Source organism: Nuphar pumila, chromosome 8 (genome assembly GCF_984573655.1).
Source record: "Nuphar pumila chromosome 8, dmNupPumi1.hap1.1, whole genome shotgun sequence".
In the NCBI taxonomy this organism is placed as follows: Eukaryota; Viridiplantae; Streptophyta; class Magnoliopsida; order Nymphaeales; family Nymphaeaceae; genus Nuphar; species Nuphar pumila.
In genome coordinates this window covers 107791819-107815481 of record NC_143256.1, presented here as the reverse complement: position 1 = coordinate 107815481, position 23663 = coordinate 107791819, and the positions used below count along the sequence as shown (strand labels likewise).

The window sequence follows — 23663 nt, the reverse complement described above, 5'->3', positions numbered from 1 at the left end:
TGTTTGAGAGTTGTAGGAATTTAGAAAGATGAATTATAAACCCAAGTGTAATTTCAAAAAGAGAGAGAAAATAGTTTTAAGAATTATTTATTTTTAAAATTTTGAGACATTGGCATAGGGCCAACGTCACCCTAACGGGCATGGACGCGCTATAGAGTGTAGCCCACACCATTTTGAATTGACTAGACAAAAAAAATGATTAAAACTTGGAAAATCGCCCAAGGGAGTAGCAGTGGCATTTTTGAAAGAAATTTTAGAAAAATTTGATTGAAATAAGCCTAGTGGGGGCGTGTGGAGGTTTTTATAAAATATTACAAGTATGCCATCACCTAGAAGGATGTGGCATACACCCCAACCGTCCATCTTGGACTTTTAATCCTATCCCTTCATTGTTAAACCCTAGCATATATATGCTTTTGAGAAAGGAAGAGAGACAAGCAGGGGGCAATTTTTGCTCCCTCCCTCTCTCTCTTTCTCTCTCTCCCCTCTCTCCCATCTGTGATTTCCTCCCTTTGTGCTTTTGTGTAGGGGTGGGTACCAAGCTAGGGACTCCTCTCTACACCTCAAGCAAAGGGGAGCCATTGGTTCCACCATTTTTTTTGAAGAACTCCACTCAGTTTAAGGTGAGAAAGTCTCCATGACTGCCATTCCTTTTGAAGAAAAGCACGAGTTGAGCATGATGTCATGCTCTCCCATATGCATTTTCTGAAATGCATGTGAGATGGGCTGAGTAGAACCCTCAATGAGTTTCTTCCTTCTTCTTTATTTATTTACAATACGTGCTCACACATGCATACAATCTTTTAACTTGATGTTTCTATTTTAATGTTCAAGCATGGTAAAACAACATTATTTATTTTCCTTTGCAAGCATTATTTTTTGGTCATTCTTCATGTCTTTCTCAACACACTTGATGAGTTTTGAATACGGGTATGGCTGGACACATTCGACAAACTTCTTGCTGCATTGAGTGCAAGGAGCGCAGTTTCCAACACCTAGTGTTCCCAGTCGAGGACCATTGATGTGTGTTCCTTATACACACCAACAATGAGCCATTGTGAATGGTAAAACTAAACTGTTGTCCGCATGTTTTTGAAAAAAAAATGGTTTTCAAGCGGGTGGCCAAGTAGAGATCACGTTCATTTTTTTTCTTTTGAAAATTAGCCATCCCTCCTCCATTCAGACCTTGGTGTCGGTCTGGGAGACCTAGACCAGGGTCTGAACCATGTGGTTCAGACCAAGTCGGTCTGACCAGACCAACGTGTCCCTGGACTGACCTCATTTGTGTCAGACCCGGGTTCAAACTAGCAAGTTGGGCGGCTATCGCCTGGCTGGTGCACCACTCAGCTGGTCCGAGTTGGGTGCAGGCCATGGCACTATCCCTTTTAGTGGGCCTACTCTATTGTGGCAGTCACCTCGGGCTGCTTGCACCGGCCAACTGATGCATGGCCATAGCCACCCAACCTGGTGCACCATGCAGTTCGGGTGCCCTTATCTCTAGACGACCGCAGTCTTGTTGCAGTTGGCATTTCCATGAGCCAGACCTTGGTTGTGTTCGGAGCTGCAAGTCAAGGTATGACAGGTCTGGACCGAGGGCTGGTCTTGACCCCTTTCCCTTTTTCCTCTTGCGACAGTCTCGTGTTTTACATTTTGGGGCCGCATGCTGCTGGACCTTACCATTCCCTTAAACACCGCACCTTCTTAATGGAAGTTATTGCATAGGTATGTATGCACATGTAGTACATTCATAATGTGTGCTTGCACAACAACATGTCTTCAGTCCCATACCTCTTGCAAAACGGTACCCTAAGTGGGCCGTCATCCTGAAATTATTATTATTGAGACTCCGATTACAAAATTTTCATGTTCTTGGCAGCATGAGCATGTTGCGATTTTCTGAACGCCTAACACCCTCACTGCATCATACTCATTTGTTGTAAAGCCCTGCATGTTAACACGCTTGACAGCAGCCTGTGCGCTGTTTATATTCGGCATAAATGCCTTCTTTGGCAGCACTTAGTAAGTCATAATTTTCCTACATGTTTTACCAACATGGCAACATATAGTTTGTTGTGTTTTTCTGTGTATTGGGCAACACCTTTTCTTGCTGCAAATTCTTGCTGGTTGATGTGCTTTTGACAACACTTCACTGCTGCATTTTGTCCGCAGTTGCGGGCTCATTTGCAATGACATTCATGCTGCAATTTTTTTGCAACATTGGTGCAGTTGGCAGCACCTTGTGCACAACATTTCCGGCCAAGAATGCATTCGCTGGTAGCAATATGTAGGCTGCCAAACCTTGTGCACGCAACATGAAACAACAAACTTCATGATGTCTTGATGGAACGATATGTTTTCAAATCTTAGAAATATATCAAAACACGCTTAATGAGTTATAACTTGTCACATGCACATACCGACACAGTTAAAATTATGAATATGAGCATGCTTTATTCAAGTGTCATAATAGCATAATTATGCCATGAAATACTTAAATTGTTTTGCAAGTGATCTTCATGGAAAGACCTTGCTATGTATTGTATCTTGACACTTGATTTGTCCTAAAAATACAAAGGAGACTTGGGGCACCATTATAGGGGTATGATTGTCCTTTTGAGACTTGTTGTATGTTGAAAACTCTATGGCGAGTTATGTGTGGGTGATGAAACCACCTTGTAAGTTGAGCTCACTTGTTCAAGAATGTCATACACCCCAAAAAAGAAAATGTTGTTGTCGCCTTCACAGGCGAAGTGCTCCTCTTGGCTTTATTGGGCCAGAGCACGTGAATGAGCGGGCTAAACCTTGTTATGGTGTTCGTGTTGCCATGCGGGGAGCACAAGGCAAATGTGCCTAAGTGCCTCGAAAGGAGGAAATGTTTACTAACTAAAGCCCTAAAAAGATAAACAGCTCGGTTGCCCATTCACAAAACCGTTCACCTTAGAGAGGGTTGATGGTACAACCTTGAGTGACCGATCGATTTTACGACACGTTTAAGGAGCAATGACGTGCTTTAACCTCCAGTCACTCAGAGTTAGGGAGGTCGATGTTACCTATTGAGGTATCTCAACTACTATAGTAGTGTAGATTATAATCCATTACCTATGCGAGATTTTCTCTGAGTCACGGGTTACCCGCATGAGGTTTAATCGGTCTATAGGTACCCTGGTTATCACATAAAATAAAATAACAAATGCCGACGGTATTTTTCACAGAATGTGAGGTTCTTTTGCATACCAGAAGAAGTAATCAAGACAGAACAACTAAACTAACGTGCTAACTGCTGACTTATGAGTTGATGTTTCTTGTCATAGTTCATTTCTTAATTGTTTAATTGATTACTTGCTTAAATGCCTAATTTCACTGCCTAAAGCATGCTAGTTACATGATGTTGTCACTTATTGCTCAGTATTCATCCTGCTTATTGCCTCTTTACCTGCACATAGTTGTACTTGTTTAATTATTGCAAAAGAATGATATTGATAGTTGATTCATGCTTGCTTTGCTTACGTTTTTCACAAAATGGTAAGTTATGAATATTATCTCACGAGCTTGCAAGAGTATTGACCCCGTTTTATGGGGATGCAGATGATTGATAGGTGGTGCGATGGGGCTCGATGTGTTGAGAGGATTAGATCCCACACTTCTAGACTTCTTGTGATTCTGGCAGTCACTTTGGGGGAATGTTCCATTTAATTTTGAGAGACTTTTTGTAAAAATGAATTGTATATCCTTTGTCTCATTTTGTAACTATGAAGTTCATTTTGTAGTTTTGCAATTGCTAAGCTTCTTGGCCTATAACCCGCTCAAAGATTTCCAACTAATTCCCCTTTCGTTTTTTTCGCTTTGTGCAACCTTTAAAAAAAATATTTTCTTTAAAAATCTAAAGATTTCAAGTTAGTATTTTTGCGGCGTTACAGATCTTCCCTGAGCAATCAACTATACTCTATAGGTTTTTTCACATGTATACAACAATCACACTATTACTATACCTCTTAAAAAATTTTGTTTTGTAGTTGTGCCTTATCATATGATCTTTTAAAAATTTATAATAATGTTTTAGATCATTAAACCTTTGGCCGACAACAATGTCTTCATCATTTGAGTCTATTGTTAGTCACTAAAAAGATTTTTTATTATTAAGTTTTTTGTTACTCAATTCGTCAATCATTTTAGTTGCCTTCACTTCAATGATTTTCAATTGCACTTTATTATATGACAATCCACTAAATGAGAACCTCTTCAACCATGTCTCACTAGTAGAAAAAAAATTAATTCTACTGACTAATAAATGCTTATATAACTTATACAAAATACCAAGGATTCGATTTTTAATTACCAATTTTATGTCACTTGCATTTGTTATTAATTGTTTCATGACATATGTGCTTTGGCCCTCACCTATCGTTTGAGATCACCCTCATCTAATACAGTATAGTCATTATCATCATTCAATTATCAGTTTTTTAGATGCACAAACTAAATCACAAGATATCATTATTATCTCTTCTTTTACTTGCATGGATGCATCATTTCTGTCTTTTTAAATTTCATGATTAACCATAAAAAAAACACCAATATCTCAAGCATAGAATACATGGTCCAACTTATACCTCATTATGTCATCCACCTTGGAAGGTTAGATGTTATCTACATGATTACAATGACCAATAATAGTACTGATTTGCTGATGTAGCTGCACATTCTCTGTAAACATCCTCTAATAATATACAATATTAATTGTTTATACAAGTTCATTGTCTGCATGTATGACATCGATAACCCTAATTGGTTAGGGCAATTGTAAAACTTGAGATTTTTTTTTGCCAATTAAAATGAATAAAGGATGGACTTTATCTACATCTATGACATGAGTGTAATTTATTGGTTTTCTTGAAATTCTTGATTTCAAAATATTATGAAATTAAGTCTCAAGTTATGAAAAACAATGCATAAATAATTATAAAATTTAAAATATACACTAAACAAGAAAATAAATGATTCATATATTTTTAGATTATGCATCTTGGATAGATCATATTCAGATCCAAACTTTATTATTTGGATCCAATTCAGATTTGGATTAAATATGGATTTGAACCATAAATTAGGTAGTTGACTTAACTAATGGTATTTGTATCTAACCAAATTAGGTTGGATATAATCCATAACATTTGGATCTAATTAGGGATGAATTGGATTTGATATAACTCAGGATAATCTCATGGGTGGGATGCTCCAAACAATGTCATTATAATTTTGATAAAAAAATTGGTTGATCGGTGGCTTACCTATTCGATCGAAGTCATCCTTGATGTTTCTTATTTCGAGAGCATTGAAATCAACTATCCACATGCCCAAATTGGTGTTGATTTGAACATTTTATCATCGATCATAGTTCATGCCTAATTATAGGTAAAAAATCAACATTTTACAACATTGACTAAATTTTCTTGCCAATTTGTGTGTGTAAAATTAAGTCTAAGACCATCACAATGATCTAAGTTTCAAGGGTTATCAAATTAACTATTTAAACACCGAATTCTGGTGAGTCTTTAGGTCTGTAGGCCTACCAAAAGGGTTACTTTGTCACTGAAGCCTAAGCCAGGGTAAGAAGTCCCCACCTTTCTACTCTAGCTTAATTAATTTTGAAATTTAATGAATTAAGATTTATAATTTATTTTATTATTTTATTAATAAAAAATATTAATAGAAATTAACATCTAAAACTCTTGCCTAAGCCTATCTATAAATAGAGGCCCTCATGAAGAGGATTAACAAAGTTAGTTTTCCCTCCCTCTCCCATTCTCATTAATTTTTTTTTCTTTCCTGTTCTCCCTTAGGGTTTTTTCAGCAGCCATTGAAGGTGCTAGAACGGGAGACAAAGGTGTTGGTGGTTCCGAAAATATGTTCCAAATAGGATTCATCCTATGCGTAGCATAGATCGAATGCAAACACATAAACCGTGTGTCTTGCCGATTCTACAGGTTGATTTATGGTTGATCAGATTTGGAATAAGTTAAAAAAAGTTTTAAAAGTGTTTTTAATTCATTACCATGCTTTAAAATAGATTTACAAAATCATTTTTGGTAAATCTATGCCCGGACGGCTAAACTAGGAAATCAGGTAACTCGAAACACATAGTTTTGTGTTCCTACATAATTTTAGATGGTTAAATTTTTGTTTCTAGCATGAATGAATGTGAATTTGCTTTCTTTCATGTGTTTACATTATAAATCATGTCTCTGAAAATTTATTTTATGTGTTTCGTGGTGTTTTCGCATACTAGCGTCTTAAACTAGTTATTTTAAACAAAAATTATGATTTATTTTGATAGTTCAGATTCCAAAGGATGTATAATGATCATATGATGTCTCTTTGTAACTGTAGATGATGTTTACATACTGTCCATGGGTTGATTCATGATTAAAAATCGATATTCCATGTTTATGCTTGAGTTTTCTTATTTTTCTCATGATTTATATTATATTTCTCATGCTTTCTTAATTTTCCTAACCGATCCATGGTAGTAAAATAATTATATCTCTCAAATCAGATCATCAATGGCCAAACCCTTTCATGGAGACCTTCTAGACATTTGAGACGTGTCTCAAAAAAATATTGGGCATTATTGGTGGCACAAAAGTGAGGGTTATGGCTGTTGCAACCCAAGACAAAAATTATGTCCTGCGTGCAAAGCGATTCTTGACAATTGGTTTTGCAAAAAATCTAATAAATCATTGATTTCAAGTTAATGGCTGATTTTTTGACGTCATTTACATCATATGAATAAATCTGATAAAAAAAACACATTTCATTTTCTGTAAATCTTGAAGGCTCACACAAATCATGAAAGACTCAAGATTTTGCAGAATACCTGAATCTGGACTATCTTAGGTCGGGTCTGGTCTAGAAAACCTAGAAAATTCATATGATGGAGTTTTTTGACAAACTCAAATGATTCTGAACAAGCATACATTTCACCAAAAAATTTGGGAGGATGAAATTCCTCTCTGATTGGGCCTGGTGACTGATTCTTTGGGAAGCAAGATTCTGATAAGCTCTGTCAAGAAAAGAAAAATGATTTCAATTTTGTGAATTTTCATGGGAAAATGAAATCATTTTTTTGAGACCTATCAATTGGAATTGAAAATTAATATCCTCTGACATGATGGTCAATTTTTATAGAGTTATGCCAATTTATTTTGATTCAACCCCGTGAACAACATGCAAATTCTGATATTATATAGTTCATGATTTTAGATAATATCTTGACTAGTGAAATTATGTTTCTAAAATCATGTGCTTGATTATTATATAAGATGTTAATCATGCATATGTTAATGTGAAATTTATCATGAATATGCTGTATGTAAGCATGTAAATTATGTGGGCATGATAGCATATGAAACTGCATATTAAACATGAAAATTAAGCATGATAATTAGACCAAATGGTGTGCATGATTATGCGTGTTATTCTAAAAATATCATGGTTCATGCTAAATTAAAATAAGTCTCATGCATCATGGAGTGTGATATGTGGTATATTATAATTCATGTGAAGTATGCATATATGAGGCTTGAATGTGAATCAGGTTTGGTAGAACCCGTGGGATGCTTATAAGTAGATGGGTGGACTTTCGTAAACATGACTGTACACACACACTCTAACGTACCTTGAGATACTCTTGACATTGTGATATATATATATATATATATATATATATATATATATATATATATATATATATATATAAAAGACAGATTTCATGATCAATTTTTCAGCAAGGCAGCAAACGTGATTTGCTAGATTGGCCTTGAAAAAGTAACTGAACATCTCTAACGTCCATAACGGTGTGGTGGACGGTAATAATCTTTCATATATACCAAGACGTTATACAAATTGAACCACATATCTTGAACCGTGTTTAAACTATATATATGATTTTTTGACTCTTAAGAATATAAAAAATTACGAGTCATTGGTTTTTGAAGCTCTTTTAATCAGACTAATGATTCAAAAGATGATTTTTCCTAAAACAAACCATGTAGATCACATCTGCAGGATCAGATTTACAACAAGAAAATAAAAAAGTTTAACACCATCTAAACCACATAAACGTTAAGAGGAACCAATCACTCGTATACATAGACAGAATACCTTAGAACACCAACATCAAATTTGGACTCGCCTCAGATGCAACCATTTTTTTTTTTGAAAGGCAAGCTGGGGTTAGGCAGACCCCTACCGGTTATACAACTAAAACATTGGGGTTTGAACCTGCAACGTCCCCAAAAAAGGTGACGTGCACTAGCTGCTCCCCTACCTGACAAGCTGAGCCACCGTTGGTAGATCCAACCATTTATCCAACTATAACCAGCTTTTCATTCAGATATTTACAACCACACTGCCTGTTTTTAAATATATGAGACACGTTGCTACTAAACAGTGATTCCACGACCCCCTCCCCCGCGTGCACGGGCACAGACACACACAGTGCAACCATCAATGAATCATCAAAGACTCCTTCATTCATTTCCATTGCATACCAACAAAAAGTAATTGATCACAGGGATCACAGCATTTTTCTGCCGGATTCCGGCTAGCTAACCTAGCCAGAATTGCACACTAAGCTATACCATCAAAATCCCATCAAAATCCAATGTACAAAAATAAAGATCCAGACATCACACCAATGCCTACCAACGGCCTCAGAGCTTGCCTAGTAACCGAACCCTGCATACAAAGGAGAGACCATGGATCCTACTGTGAGCACAATGATAAATTTACCAAATACATTATGGAGTGGCTAAGGACAGGATACCATTAACCAGACCTGAATTGCCCATCGGGTTTCCAGAAACAGCGGGTTCTGGTTCCTTGATGTCAACAACCACAACGTCAGACATGAGGAAGGTCCGTGCCACAGATGCAGCATGCTCCAAGCAGCATCTGACCACCTGATTCAAGCAGAAAAGAAGCCAGCATGTGAATCAGTTAGTGATCAGTGTGTCCTTTTGCTTAGTTTACAGCAAAACAGAGGCCAGTAATACCTTTGTTGGATCGATTATTCCAGCTGCCATTAAATCTTCGTACTGCCCAGTAGCAGCATTGTAGCCAAATCTCCAATTATCGCTTGCCAGAACCTGCAGATAAAAATGTCCGGAATTTTTTAGCATCCACACAGACAAGGGTAAGTCACCACCAGCTATGATGAAATTGTGAATACCTGTCGATATAACAAAAATATGATCTACAAAATAAACCAAATCAATGCATGGTGACGTCTTTCTCTTGCTGACCTTGCAAACAAGAGAAAGGCCACTTTCTGTCGCCCTTCAGGCACCAGATGCATGTCTGGAGTATGTCATTCTTGCCTCTTGTGGTTGACATTGTGTCACACACACACACACACATTAATGTTTGCGAGTATAACCTTTTCAACAACGACGCTTCCATTGACACCGGCATTCTTTGCAATGAGCTTCAAGGGATAACCTAATGCTTTTTTCACAATATCTGCCCCGACCTGTCAATTGTTTAATAGGCCATACAATACCATTAATAAATCTATATATGCCACCATTGAATATCCTGGATGTTCTTCAAAAGAGAGCATAATAGGCACAATGATCCATAGTGCAATTGCAAAATTGATTAGCTGATGCGCAGAGAGACTAGACAGGGAAGTGCACCTTCTGTTCATCATCCTCAAGAGAGTCCCTAATTGCATCCACCTTGGACGCCAGTCTGAGAAGAGTGCATCCCCCACCAACAACAATTCCTTCCTCAACAGCTGCCTGGGATGATTGAAGTTACTAGATATTAGAGCTCCTAGTTCTAGCTACCACCTACTTACAGCACAAGCTTACAGAGGACAGTTACACCAGGTTTCCAAGGGCAACTGGATATGACTTAGAACATTTACCTTTGTTGCATTCAAGGCATCTTCTACTCTCAACTTCTTCTCCTTCAACTCTGTTTCTGTCTGTGCTCCAACCTGCCACATAAGAACAGTCAGTAAACATGAAATCACTCCAGGCTCTCTATGCACGCACGCTAACAGGACTTCAATCAAAAGAATAATAAGGAATGAAGCAGGTGTAAACACGTACCTGAATGACAGCAACGCCACCTGATAATTTGGCTATTCGTTCATTTAGCTTCTCCTTTTCATACTCCTGTTCAGCAGCCTGCAAAATCATGTTGCATCACAATTTAATGCTTGCATGACAAAATCCATTGTCAAAAACAAACTAAGAGTGGCACAAATCAATCAGAATACAGCTCTCAGCTACTAGAACGTAAAAAGAGAGGGAAGTTTCAACTGACAGAAATAATCTAAAGACTTAAGAAGAATGAAGAAAATATGAAAAGTTGATGCCAGAGGTAAACAAGTGATACATGGCTCAGTATGAATGCATGGATCAGTAACCATCTCACCGACATCAACTAGAATAACAGCGATCCAGACCAACAGGTAACAAGCTAAATCCGAAAGCGGATGATTATATAGGTCTCCGAGTAGCAAGCCTCCAAAAATATTTGTCTAGTGGCAAGAGATCACACTCATTCAAGTAATCAAGTTGCTTGATCACTATCTGTCACATGAAGGCTATACCTTATGAAGGACAATGTGTACGAAGGGAAGAACAATACTGTCAACAGACTACCTCAATTAGATTTCTGATCTGGGAAACTCGCTTATTCACAGCATCCTGGGTACTTCCATCTCCAACAATGGTGGTTGAATCCTTTGTGAGAACCACTTTGGCAGCAGTTCCCAAGACTTCGTTGCCAGCCTTATCAAGGGATAACCCTACTTCATCTCTGACGACAGTTGCTGCAGAGAAACAATTCCCAAGTTAGAGATACAAAAGAACTCCAAACTAAGATATTGAAAGATAACAATGGTTATACAATGCTGTAAAAACCTCCAGTTAGGGTAGCAATGTCATCAAGGTATTGGCTTTTCCGATCTCCAAATCCTGGTGCTTTCAAAGCAGCTATTTTCAATGCCCCTCTCAGCTTATTGACAACAAGAGTTGCAAGCGCCTCCTGCTCAATATCTTCTGCAATAATCAGGACCGGATACCCTCCTCTGATTGCTTCTTCCAATATGTTGATCAAATCCCTAGCATTTGTGATCTTCTTGTCGACAAGAAGCAACTGCACAAAAAAGATAAATTTTTCAGTGACGGGCATTACATCAACAAACTTGGTCAGATGAGTCTCTGTTGCTGGACCCTCACGGAGAAGTAGAAATGCCAATTGGTGCACAGGTCAAATAGTATGAAGGTGATGGGTGTTACATCAACAAACCTTGCAGTTTTCATATTCCACAGACATTTTCTCACTGTCCGTTACAAAATAAGGCGAAATATAACCACGGTCAAACTGCATCCCTTCCACAACATAAAGACTGTTCTCTGCACTCTTTCCTTCCTCAAGGGTCACCACTCCCTTTCGGCCCACCTTGCTCATAGCTTCAGCAATCATATCTCCTATCTCATAGTTGTTTCCAGCACTGACTGCTGCAACATCCGCCAGTTCACTGTCTTCAACCTGAAACAGCCATTTTATCTCCAAAGTCAGAAATAGGCTTAACGTATCTATCAACAATTACCACAAAAATCCAACAAAAGCCACATCACGTGCAAAATATACAATTGAAGGGCAAGGATGAAAAAATAGGGAAGATGGATAACACGTCACAGACCTCCTTAGACATCAATTTCAGTTCATCAACCAGAGCTTTCGTAGTCTTTTCAATGCCCCTGGTAATCTGCACAGGATTTGCTCCAGCTGCAACCACCTGTATGATGCACCAGACAGTCAATTTACCAGGTACCAGCATAAGGAAACAAATGGGCAGTAAAGTTCCAATGTCCATAAAGAAAGTGAAGAAAAGCTGGTGAAACACACCTTCACACCTTCAGCAATCAGGCCTTGCGCTAGAACAACTGAAGTAGTGGTTCCATCACCAGCTAAGTCATTGGTTTTTGCAGCAGCTTGCCTCACAAGCTTTGCACCAATATTTTCAACCGGGTCCTCTAACTCAACCTGAACAAGAACCAGCATTAGAGACAGGTTCAGCATCACCCAATGTTTAGCTTGAACAGAGAAAGAAAAAATAGTAGAAAAGAAATGAAAGACAACGATTTCAAGACTTTAGATTTGAATAAAATCAAAATGATAAAACTACACCGACATTCACATTGATTTGTATAGGCCTAATGAAAAAAAACTCGTCTCACTAGTTCAGAACAACATAAGGATTAGCATTACAAGTACCATTGTAGAATCCAAATTTCAATAAGCCGTTTGGATACATCTACAGGCAAAAAGTCATGTATTTAGATAAAGCAAGCAAAACCACTGCTAAAATCAGCTATGACAAGTTCAGCAACTCATGTGGTCTCTGCATAAATCAGTTGTCCATACTGACATTGTATTCTGCATCTTGTTAAAAAGCTACTACTCATGTAAATCTATATTAAAATACTAACATCTTCAACATGGGCACAGAAAAAAAAAATTCTCAACCAAGGACATAGAGACCTCACAAACTGGCAAAAGAGAAGGACCCAACCAGACTTAAAAAACGATGGCAACCACCTAAAAGCAGCATAACAATGAACAGTGGGCTTCACCAAGAAAAAAATTTGAGATCATGTAGAGAGAAGATGTCACCTCCTTTGCGACGGTCACCCCATCATTAACAATTTTGGGTGAACCATACTTGCTCTCCAGAACAACATTCCTGCCCTTTGGACCAAGAGTAACCCCTACAAGATCTGCAAGCTTGTTGACACCGATCTGCAACCACAAACCTAAAATCAGATGGGATCCAAACCATAGTTACCAGGAAACAAAATGGATACAAGAAGAGATGTGTGAACTGGAAGCGGGTAAGCGAGTGCAAAAAAGTAGTATGAAGCGGGATGCGGGATATAATTATGAAGCCATTATGCAAGTGCATGAAAAATAAAAAGGAAATCCACAGAAAGCAATATGAAGCACATGTGGAAGCAAATAAGAAATGACGTGAAGACAAATATAAAACTAACATGCAAGCTTGTTATAAAAAAATTATAATTTTCTAACATGAAAACATAGGAAGTGAATGGGAAGGGAGAATCAATTTATGAAACTAAGAGGAAGCGAGCTTCCCACTAAAGGGAATGAAGTTTCCAGGTTTCCCAAAGCTTCTCCTCCTTTCAGAGAAGCTAAGAGTTTTCCGCTTCCGAATCTAACTGAGTAAATGAGTTTTCCCATGTAGCAAGAAGCTTCTGGTAACTATGATCCAAACTTTCACTGAACCAGGAAAGCAACACCAACAATAAAGAAACGAGAAATAAAAGAGGAGAAATAACATACTTGCAGCTTCTTGATAGTAGACCCATCCTTGTTAAAGTAGAGCTCCTTAGCCATTGCATTTATTTTAGAAGAACGCCTCCTTTGCACACACAGCTTGTTTCCCCCGCTGGAGATAGAGCTCGAATATATCATTGAGAGAGAAGAGAACTGCACATACTTGTCCAAAGATGCACATATCTTCTTCTCTGTTCCCAGGCTTCCATGAGCCACCAAAGATCCCACAGTGGACATGGTGCTGTAAGTCGATGCCATTTTTGCCTATAACTGCAATAAGCACAACCACACTACATTAATAAGACCACTCTATGCCCAGCATCAAACAACATCAATAAACGTTAAATACCGCAGTGATGCATCAAACTGTATAATTCTGGCAAGGCTTTTCAACGCTTTTTGTTATGTTCTATCAACTTATTAGGGGAAGCTCCCGGGAAGTATAAAAAAGAAAACAAGAAGGAAGCAAAGACTGCAAGAGAATATGTAGTGCAAACCCAAAAATTTCGATTACTTAATCTCTGATTATAACCAACAAGTACCTAATGCACAAATACTAATGAAAAACAGAAGTTTGGGGATGTCTCTTGCAGATATGAATCAAATTTACTAGTAACTCACGACAGTTCAATCTACCACTGATAATTTATCGGATTTCATCGTATACATCGGACATGAAGTGGGCAACAAAAATGGAGCCCGCAAAGCTCGTTTTAAATGGAAAGCACCACTTCCCAAACCAAAATTAATTAAGACAAGCAAAAGCTCCTCTATTAATCCACCAACCAACTGTCCAGAAACCGGAATTTCCGAACATGCTTTACTATGTCATTTCCTACCTCCTATATGAAAGCAGAAATTTTACCAAACCCCAACGACCCATGATCATAATGGTTAATAAAATAGAAAAACAATTCAACTTCAAAAGACAAGAAGGAAAGAACAATCATGAAACCACAAAATCAAAGCAACCCAATAAAAGCCACATAGCTGCAAAAAGTACCACCGTATGAATCCCTGAAAATTTAATTGTTTTTACCTACTTCACCCCAATAACTTCAGTTATACAATTATCCTCAAAATTCTCCAAAAGAGACTTTCTTCTCCCTTTAAAACAGCGGCAATCTATCTCACCAATACAACATTTACCACAACCATCCAACTATAATTAGCACTAGTGATGATGGCGGCACTCCCTCTGAAGAAACATTAAAAAACAAGAACAATACTAAAACGCACAGACTACGAGCTAAAGGAGACTACGAAAACCCACCAACAACCAAAAGAATGAAAACCCATTTGCAGAAACAGAAAACCAGATCGATTGAACATGAATTTGAGGTCAGTTACCAAGAGAAAACGGATGTCCATGAACAGTTAGGCTCGGAAATCAGAGAAAGAGCGAGATGGGTACCTCAGAAAAAGGGCAGGCGTCGAGTTTTCGATGGATAAAGTGGCACGCCGGGTGAAGAACTGATGGGTTTTTGGGGGACAACGAGTAGGGTTTAAAAGCATGGATGGTTTTCTCGAAATTTCCGTCGGATGTGGGCCGTTGGATCTTCCGTCGCGATAATCTTGTCCGTACGTGGAAGGCTCTAGAATGCCCTTGCGGGGAGGGGACATTCTGCGAGGAGACATGCCAGGTAGGGCCGCAAACGGATCGGATACAGTCAGACATTCGATCCAAATTCGGATTCAGATCCTTACAATAAGATCCGAATGCCGAATTGGATCTGTTTCGGGTGTGCAAAATCTTATTTTTTTAGATGCGGATCAGTATTTTAGATCAGATCTAATTTGGATCTGAATCAAAGTCTAATCCAAGTTCTTTTTTAACATGTAAAGAGCTTAGTTTTTTTATCGTTTGCACTGGATCCAGTATTACCACATTGATATGATTTGGACTTGGATTTGGATCTAACAAGATCCAGCCTGTATTTTGTCTGTTTGCAGCCCTAATGCTAGAGATGCAAATGTGTCAGAACTCCATATTGGGTCGATTCCGGATCCAATACATATTTTTTGATTCAGGTAACAGATATCCAGATTTGGGTGGGATCAAGAACCATGTGACAGATCAGAATACAGGTTCAGAGTAAACATGCAAACAGATCTTGGTCTGAGGAAGACTAACCAGGCTCAGTTTATGTTTGTCCCATAAGATCCAATAGAACTTATCGACTTAGCCAAATCTATTATCACATAGACCCAGAATTCATTACTGATCTGAGTCAGGCCTGGATATAAAACCAGACCCGATCTGAAAAAACTGGATACAGTGTTGGGCCAAGAATGATTTGAACCATATGCAACCCTTTCGTGTTCTTAACAGCCAAAAGTTTAGGGTTCGAATCAATGGCATGAATTTGGGTTTCATAGAATGACATGAAGTCTTCAGAGTCCTTTTCAGGTAAAATTAGTATGCAATGGGGTTCTTCAAGATCCAAAGTTTCCGGATCCAGAACTGATAGTATGTTAAAAATGCAATTTAGACCAGATTTTTTGGGCTAATCTGATCCGAATCCAATATCTGGAAGTCAAGGGGCCATGTCTGGTTCAGATATCTGACTGACAGATTACAAATTGGGATTGGAGAGGTCTTTGGGATCTGATAAATTGACTGGATCTGATTGAGTTTGGAACGGGGAATATTTGTTGATAAAATTTTGATCATATATCGCCATAGCTATTCATTGTGAGAGATGTTCGACCCTTTGATAGTTGGCAAAGATCTAGTTGGTTGCTCGGCACATCAAGTCCACCAGCCTCTTATCTCATTCAATCACCACAGAACAGCAAATCAAAATAAAAAAAGATCCCATTTCAAAATAGTGCGTGGGACTGTGAAATGGCGATGGCGTCTGGATCTAATAAGATAGCAATTACAACTCAAGAAGTTTATAAATACTTGAGCATGCAATTAGAATGGTTCACATCTGAATCCAACTCCATTAAGGATCCGTTTGGGAGCCGTGTTGAAAAGAGTTGCAAGGAGTTGGGGGAAGATTTCAAGGTAAATGGATTTGAGAGGAAGTTGTGGACTCCTTTTGTTTGGAAGCATAAACAACTCTTTGAGGCTCTGTTGGGGAGTCTGTCATCAAAGGACTTGGGATGTAACCGGAGCCAATGACAGTGAGATTTTCAGCTAGCAATCATCCGACTTCAACTCCTCCAAAATACCCATTTGAACTCCTCTTAGAAAGATGAGGTATTTGCAACTCCTTTACTCATTTACCTCAGTAAATCCTATATTTACCTATTTTACCTCAATAAATAATAAGATTTTACTTTAACAAAATCTTATATATATATATATAACACTGAATTTTTTAGACCCTTTAAAAGGGGATTTAGTTAATAAATACAAGTCTTGGTATCAGGATTGGCATTTAATATTGATAATTATTGGGTCATTATAAAAAATCAGATAAAAAAAATGGTCAAAATTGGGTTTGGATGGGGCTTATGTGTATTTGAAGGCCTAGTCATTATTTTTAGAATTGTTTATGGTTTTTTGGGCAAAAGGACATCCCAAAATTTTGGAGGAAGACAATGGACATTTTTGTCATGAGAATATATATGGAATTAATAAAAAAATGGTTTTTAAGGCATAATGGTAGTCTTGTAATTATGTTTACAAAAAATGGCAAAATAAATCAAAGAAGGTTATGAAGGGTATATTGGTAACTTTGATAAGGCAACTGTTATTAAAGAAGACAACTCAGCCCCACTAATGTGCTTTGTTCACATGTGTTAAGAAGGAATGATTAGGGGTTAAGGGTTTTATTAGTCACAACCTAATCTCTCTTCCTTGTTTAGTCTCTCTCTCCACCCCCCTTTGATTTTTCCACATTCTCTCGCACCATCATGTCTTAACGAAGAAAGAGGGGTTGCATCATTCATAGACCGCGTGGGTGGTTCTAATTGGAATTTGAGGAGATTCACCAACTCACCGAGAGTCTTAGCGAATCTAGGTGGATTTTATGGTTTTTTTGCGAAAAGCAAGGTGTAATCTTCCCACTCCGTGAACTCTAGGGGCATGCAAGCATGTAGATGAAGTTTTGTTTGAAATCATGTTCGTTAGGTAAATTTTGGCATGTTTGAAAAAGGTTTTAGTATGTGGAATCATGAGTGGTTTCCTGTTGGTAATGTTACCTGGTTTTATTGAGTTAAAAAACCATGTTTTGAATTAAGTTTTGTGAAAGTATGTCCATAATTGTTGCATGTTAGAAAATGGTGTTTTTAAAATGTATACTTGCATGTTTAACCAGGTACGTGGTTAAATGCAAGTTTGATAATGTATTTCTTATAGAAATTCATGTTAGAACTGTCTATCTCATGTTTTATCATGTGAATCCATGAATTTACGTTGAAGATTGTTGTTTTGAAATTAAGATTTTTGGTTTGGCTCAGTTTATGGTTGATTACTACTTGTTAGGAATAAACTCTAACATGGTCTTGCATCTATTCTGTCCTCAAGAGTCTACCCTTGCTAATGAGGGTTGACTCACCTCAGTTTTAAAATCCTATAATGGGTTTTGGGGGCAGAGAGTCGACCTCCTGTAGGCAGTGAGTCAATTCACTTCAAGTAGAGAGTCGACTCATGAACATAAGTGTTAACCCCTTTTAGGCTATGAGTCGACTCATGAATATTGAGAGTCCACACATAAATATATGAATTGACCCTTTAGGTTATGAGTCAACTCATAGGTATTGAAGAGTCTGACTCATAATCAGATGAGTTGACTCTTAAGGCACCTAAATGCATTTTTTTTAGAATTTCGACTTCAAGTTTGGGTTGTTAGGCCTGGGGTTCAATGAAACTGTTTAAACTTAATTGTGTAGGACCCTTATTTAATATTTTTGAAGCTACTTTTGCATAGTGAGACACTCATGTGATTTTGGGTAGTGCAAAGGAAACTCATTTTATGCATTGATACATATTGCATTTGGGATTATAGGCATTTTTAAACTGGTAATTTCAAAGTAACTAAATGTGTATATATACATACGATTGAAAATCCTAAGGTGATAATATTAAAGATATCTTGTTAGATGTTGAATCATGGATGCACATTATATATATAGGCCCTAACCTGACCCAAATACCATGCTACAGGTTTCCAAACATGGTGATAAATAAGGAATATTTGCAAGACTGTATCTTTGAAAGAGTTCTCTATGCTTCCAAACAAAAGAGGGAGTCCATAACTCCTCTTAAATCCATTTTTCTTTAATTAATTGTTCTACTTTTCCCGACTCCTTGCAACTCCCTCCAACACAGCTTCCCAAACAGAGTCTCAAGGATTCAGGCTTTTAATTACTTATGATTTCTCAACATGTTTGAAAACCCATAGCATGGTATTTGAGTAAATAAACCAACAAAGTAAGTGGCACAGTAAATGGAGCATTTACTGTAGTAAATGTTGTCAAAATTTTGAAACAACCTATTTTTAGGGGACTCACCGGAATCCTTGTGAATCCAATAATCACAAATACCTCATCTTTCTAAGGGGAGTTCAAATGTATATTTGGAGGAGTTGGAGTCGGCTGATTCTCGACCTAATATCTCACCTCCTTCTCCCAAACGTCAGTCAAATTTTTATCTTCAGTGCCAGATAACCATCTCTGGTTACATCCCAACTCCTTCGGTGACCTGCTCCCAAACAGAGCATAGGCTGCGTTCAGTTACTTAGGATTGATAATCACTGGATCAATCAATCATCTAACCCATTTACAGTTAGTTTACAAGCTAAGGGGTAACCATGCAACTATAGGTTTCTCACTCGTGTGGTGCAACTGTGCATTTGTTGTCCTTTAGCTGTGGAAAATCTCTTTCTTAAGAACGTAAAACACATTAAATAGGGAAAGAAAACCTCTCAAGAGTGCAAAATACATCAAGGGCACGTTTAGAAACGGGAAAATGCTAGGAAAAAATGCAAATCTAACAACTTTTCCATTTGTTTCAAATAAATATTTTGATAAAATAGAGAAAGACAAGAAATAACACGAGATTTAACGTGGTTCGGCTCTTGGCCTACGTCCACGGATAGAGAAACGGATGATCATATTACTAATGTCACACACAGAAATGAGATACAAGAGGTGCTAATATAGGCAGGATGGGTTAGGATACTGTAGCCCTTATCATCAGTTATAAGGTGATAAGGCCAGGCAGTTACATGGGCAGAGCCGTGATCTGAAAGGAACATAAGTCGAATAGGTTCCTAAAGAGACCACGATGGAAATAGGAATCCCATCGTGGTTAGTATACCATAATTTTAACATTCCCCCTCAAGTTGGGGCTCCATATTGATCAGTCCCAACTTGACTCCGACATCTTGAAGTTTATCACCGCTGACAGCTTTCGTGAAGACGTTGGCTAGCTGGTCGACGCTCCTGACATGCGTGGTGGATATGACCCCTGATTGGATTTTTTCTCTCGCAAGGTGACAATCGACTTCGATGTGCTTAGTCCGTTCATGAAAGACCGGATTCACTCCAATGTGTATGGCGGCTTGATTATCACACTTCAGCTGCATGGGCTCATCGTTGGAGAAACCCACGTCTTTGAGGAGGGCCTTTATCCAGATGGGTTCGCATGATACAGAGGCCATAGCCTGGTACTCAGCTTCCGCGCTGGATCTAACGACAATGTTTTGCTTCTTGCTTTTCCATGTAACTAGATTGCCTCCCATGAACGTGCAATACCCTGACGTCGACCTTCTGTCATAGCGGTCATCTGCTCAGTCTTTGTCTGAGTACCCCATGATCTCAGTGTCACCGTTCCTATGCATGAGAATGCCTTTGCCAGGGGATGACTTTATGTATCTTAGAATTCTATGAACAATAGCCAAATGGGAAACCTTGGGGTCATGCATAAACTGGCTGATGAGATTAACCAAATATGTGATGTCTGGTCTTGTGATAGTGAGGTAAATCAGGTGTTCGACGAGTCTCTGAAAATTGCTGACATCACATATGGGTTCACCATTGTCCCTGCTGACCTTATGATTCTGGTCGATGTGTGTATTGATGGGCTTGGCTTCGAGCATACCAGCTTGTTAAAGAAGATCCATGGCATACTTTCTTTGGAAAAGGAATATTTCATTGCCAGACTGCGTGACTTCTATGTAGAGGAAATAATAAAACTTTTCGAGATCCTTGATCTTGAATTTTTGACGAAGGTGAATCTTAACGACGTCAATCAGCTCGGGGTTGTCGCCCGTTATGATGATATCATCAACGTGAGTGAGGATGATAACTCTGCCCGTAGTGCTCTTTTTGCTGAACATTGAGTGCTCGGATGGGCTTTTATGAAAGCTGAATTGTGTGAGTGCATCACTTAGTTTCGCAAACCATGTCTGGGATGACTGCTTGAGACCATATATAGCCTTTTTTAAACAACAGACTAGATCTTTGTTGCCCTCGTTGTTATGCCCGGGTGGAAGCTCCATGTAAACCTTCTCTTTTAGTTCTCCATGTAAGAAAGCTTTCTTGGCATTGAGCTGATATAGAGGCCATCTTTGGTTTACTGCAACAGATAAGAGAATTATGATGAAATTCATTTTGGCGACGGGAGCGAAGGTCTCATTGTAGTCGATACCTTCAACCTGGGCGTATCCTTTCGCAACGACTCTTGCCTTGTAACACTCAATGACACCATCATTGCAATACTTAATTTTGTAGGTCTATCAGCAACCCACTGGTTTCTTGCCAGGAGGGAGAGTAACAATTTCCCAAGTGCCATTTTTTTGTAGATCTACTAGTTCTTCATCCATGGTTGTCCTCCATACTTCCTGTGTGTTGGCCTCCTTGAAGGTGGATGACTCCGTGTTGGAGTACATGCTGCATAAGTATAAGAGATATGCATTGGAGAATCTGTCAAAGGATATGTGTCTTTCAATCAAATGATCAGTAGACTCAGAGGCAAAGTAGGTATAGAAGTCATGTAGTCTACTGGGATGTCTGGTAGTTCTGCCAGATCTCTAAGGTATGACAATGCTTTCTTCGAGTGTCTCGACAAGTGTCATGGTACCCCTAGTGGTGGAGATGTCAGTGTTGGGAGGCTCTGAAGGTGCGACATCGATAGTTTTGGTGAGGGGACATTCACTGATGTCAATGGCACGTAGAGCCGGTACGGTATTTGGCAATGTTTGCCCCCCCGAAGGTCGATGTCATAGGTAGGCATGTCTTTATCTTGGTAATAGGGTTTGTCCTCGAAGAACTCGACACCCCGAGAGAGAAAAAACCTTTTGTTTACGGGATCATAACATTTATATCTTTTTTTGACGGAAGAGTATCCCAAGAATATGCATTTGGCCACTCTTTTTTTGAATTTGTCTCTATATCACTCTTGTAGATGGACAAAGCACTTGCATCCAAACACACGCTCTTTCCCCTGATCATATCCAAGGGGATCATGCAGTTGACGGCTTGGCTTAGTAGGCAATTGGATATATAGCAGGCTGTGGATATGGCGTCTGACCAGAAGCGTTTAGGGATATTCATGTGAAACATGAGGGCTCTAGCTATATTTAGGAGGGTCCTGTTCTTGCATTCCACAACTCCATTTTGCTGGGGTGTGCCGATACAACTGGTCTGGTGGGTGATGCCATGATTGGTAAGATATTAAGTGAACTTGTCGTTGATGTACTTTGTCCCATTATCAGAGCAAAAGGTCTTGCTCTTGGCATTAAACTGGGGTTGGGGCATGTTTTGAAATTTTTTATAAGTTTCAAAAACTTCATCTTTGTGTTTGAACAGATATACCTATATGGCGTGAGAGCATTCATCTAAAAAAGTGATGAAATATCTATAGCTAGAATAAAATTCAATAGGGGTCGGCCGTCATACATCAGAGTGAATAAGGGAAAAAAATTCATCAGTTTTAGACTCAGATAAGGAAATCAAAAGTTTGTTTTGCTTATAGTATTACCATGCATCACATGAGTGCTGAGGTGGAGGTATGTCGAAGAATATCCTTCTTAAAGTTTGGTGCGAGGGGTGTCCAAGTCTAATGTGTCACTTCTTGTCCATGTTGTTCTCTTTGTAGGCGGTGTGAGCCCTATTTTCTGCATCGATGAGGTAGAGCCCATTTACCGCATGTCCCTACCAATCACCTTGTTCGTGCTCAGATCTTGAAACACCACATGCTTAGAGGAAAAAATAGTAATGCGGTTATGACTTTCCGTAATTTTGCTAACCGACATGAGGCTAGAGCAAAAAAAGGAAATATATAGGGCCTCTGATGAACTCGGCCCATTAAGGAGGGAGACCTCACCAACACTTTGGGTCAGCATCTGCGTTCCACTAGCAATACTAACGGGACCCTTGTTGGCGGATCAAAGATTGGAGAGTAGATCTACCTTACCTGTCATGTGGTTAGTGGCACCAATATCAATGACCCACCTGCAACTAATGAGTTTAGAACCAAGGGCGGATATGTAAACTACAAGTTTCTTTTGTTGACCTTCTAGCAAGGCCGCGAGCTTGGATTTATTAATTTGCTGAAGAAGTTGCGTAAGGTTGTCCATGGTGGTTCCTGCCTTTGACCCTTTGTTATGTACCTTTTGTTGCTTAAGGCGACAATGAAGATCCTATCACTTTTCTTTTAGGTGTTTGAGTTTTTTGCAATGGCTGTAGCAGGGTCTTACGTGGCTACAAGAGTTCTCACCAGTCATGAGTTCAGACAGTGTTCTGGACGATGTGTCCTTGGAGCGGCTGGAGAAGGAGGTTTTCTCGTGGCTTTCAATGTGATGTATGGGAGTAGATCCCATTACCTTGCAGTGTGTTTCTTCACGTTGGATGATGGAGCAAACTTCGTTAAAGAGGGATAGCTCTCTGGACATAAGGATTTGACTTCTCAAGTGATCGTAGTCCTGTTCGAGTGCAACTAGAATTTTGAATACTTTGTTTTCTTCGATGCGCCTTTTGATAAAATCGATGTCATTGGTGATGGGACAATAGAGATTTCTTTTGTCCCACATGGCACATAGCGAGTTGCGGTAAGAGTGAAACGGCTTGTCTTCCTTAGTCAGGAGCGCGATGTCCTGTTGAAGTTGATAGAGTCTGGCCAAATTATTTTGCTCACCGTAAATATTTCTCAGGGATTCCCATATGTCTTTAGCTGTATCGAGAAATAGGAAACCCTTGACAATGCTTGGGTCCATGGAGTTTAACAACCAGGACATAACGAGGTGATTCCCAGATTCCCACTCTTCGTAGGTAAGGTCCTTGGGTTTCGGAGGAACGATCTTGTCGTTGATGAATCCAAGTTTAGACTTCCA

General features: G+C 38.8%; 1 protein-coding gene across 2 annotated transcripts; it reads right to left on the bottom strand.

Moving 5' to 3' along the window:
- Positions 1–8509: 8509 nt before the first annotated feature.
- Positions 8510–14993, bottom strand: LOC149830156 (ruBisCO large subunit-binding protein subunit beta, chloroplastic-like). 2 transcript variants are annotated; one of them, XM_090016343.1, is made up of 15 exons: positions 14789–14993; positions 13381–13644; positions 12694–12819; positions 11926–12063; positions 11720–11815; positions 11323–11565; positions 10935–11169; positions 10674–10843; positions 10116–10193; positions 9929–10000; positions 9696–9800; positions 9437–9529; positions 9054–9146; positions 8837–8960; positions 8510–8736 (listed from the first exon to the last, which is right to left on the bottom strand). In XM_090016343.1, the coding sequence occupies exons 2-15, from the start codon at positions 13630–13632 to the stop codon at positions 8723–8725; spliced, it is 1839 nt and encodes a 612-aa protein (XP_089872469.1). In that variant the 5' UTR covers positions 13633–13644; positions 14789–14993; the 3' UTR covers positions 8510–8722. The 2 variants fall into 2 exon arrangements, with proteins under 2 accessions (XP_089872469.1, XP_089872470.1); XM_090016344.1 differs by having other exon boundaries at positions 14725–14803.
- Positions 14994–23663: the final 8670 nt, after the last annotated feature.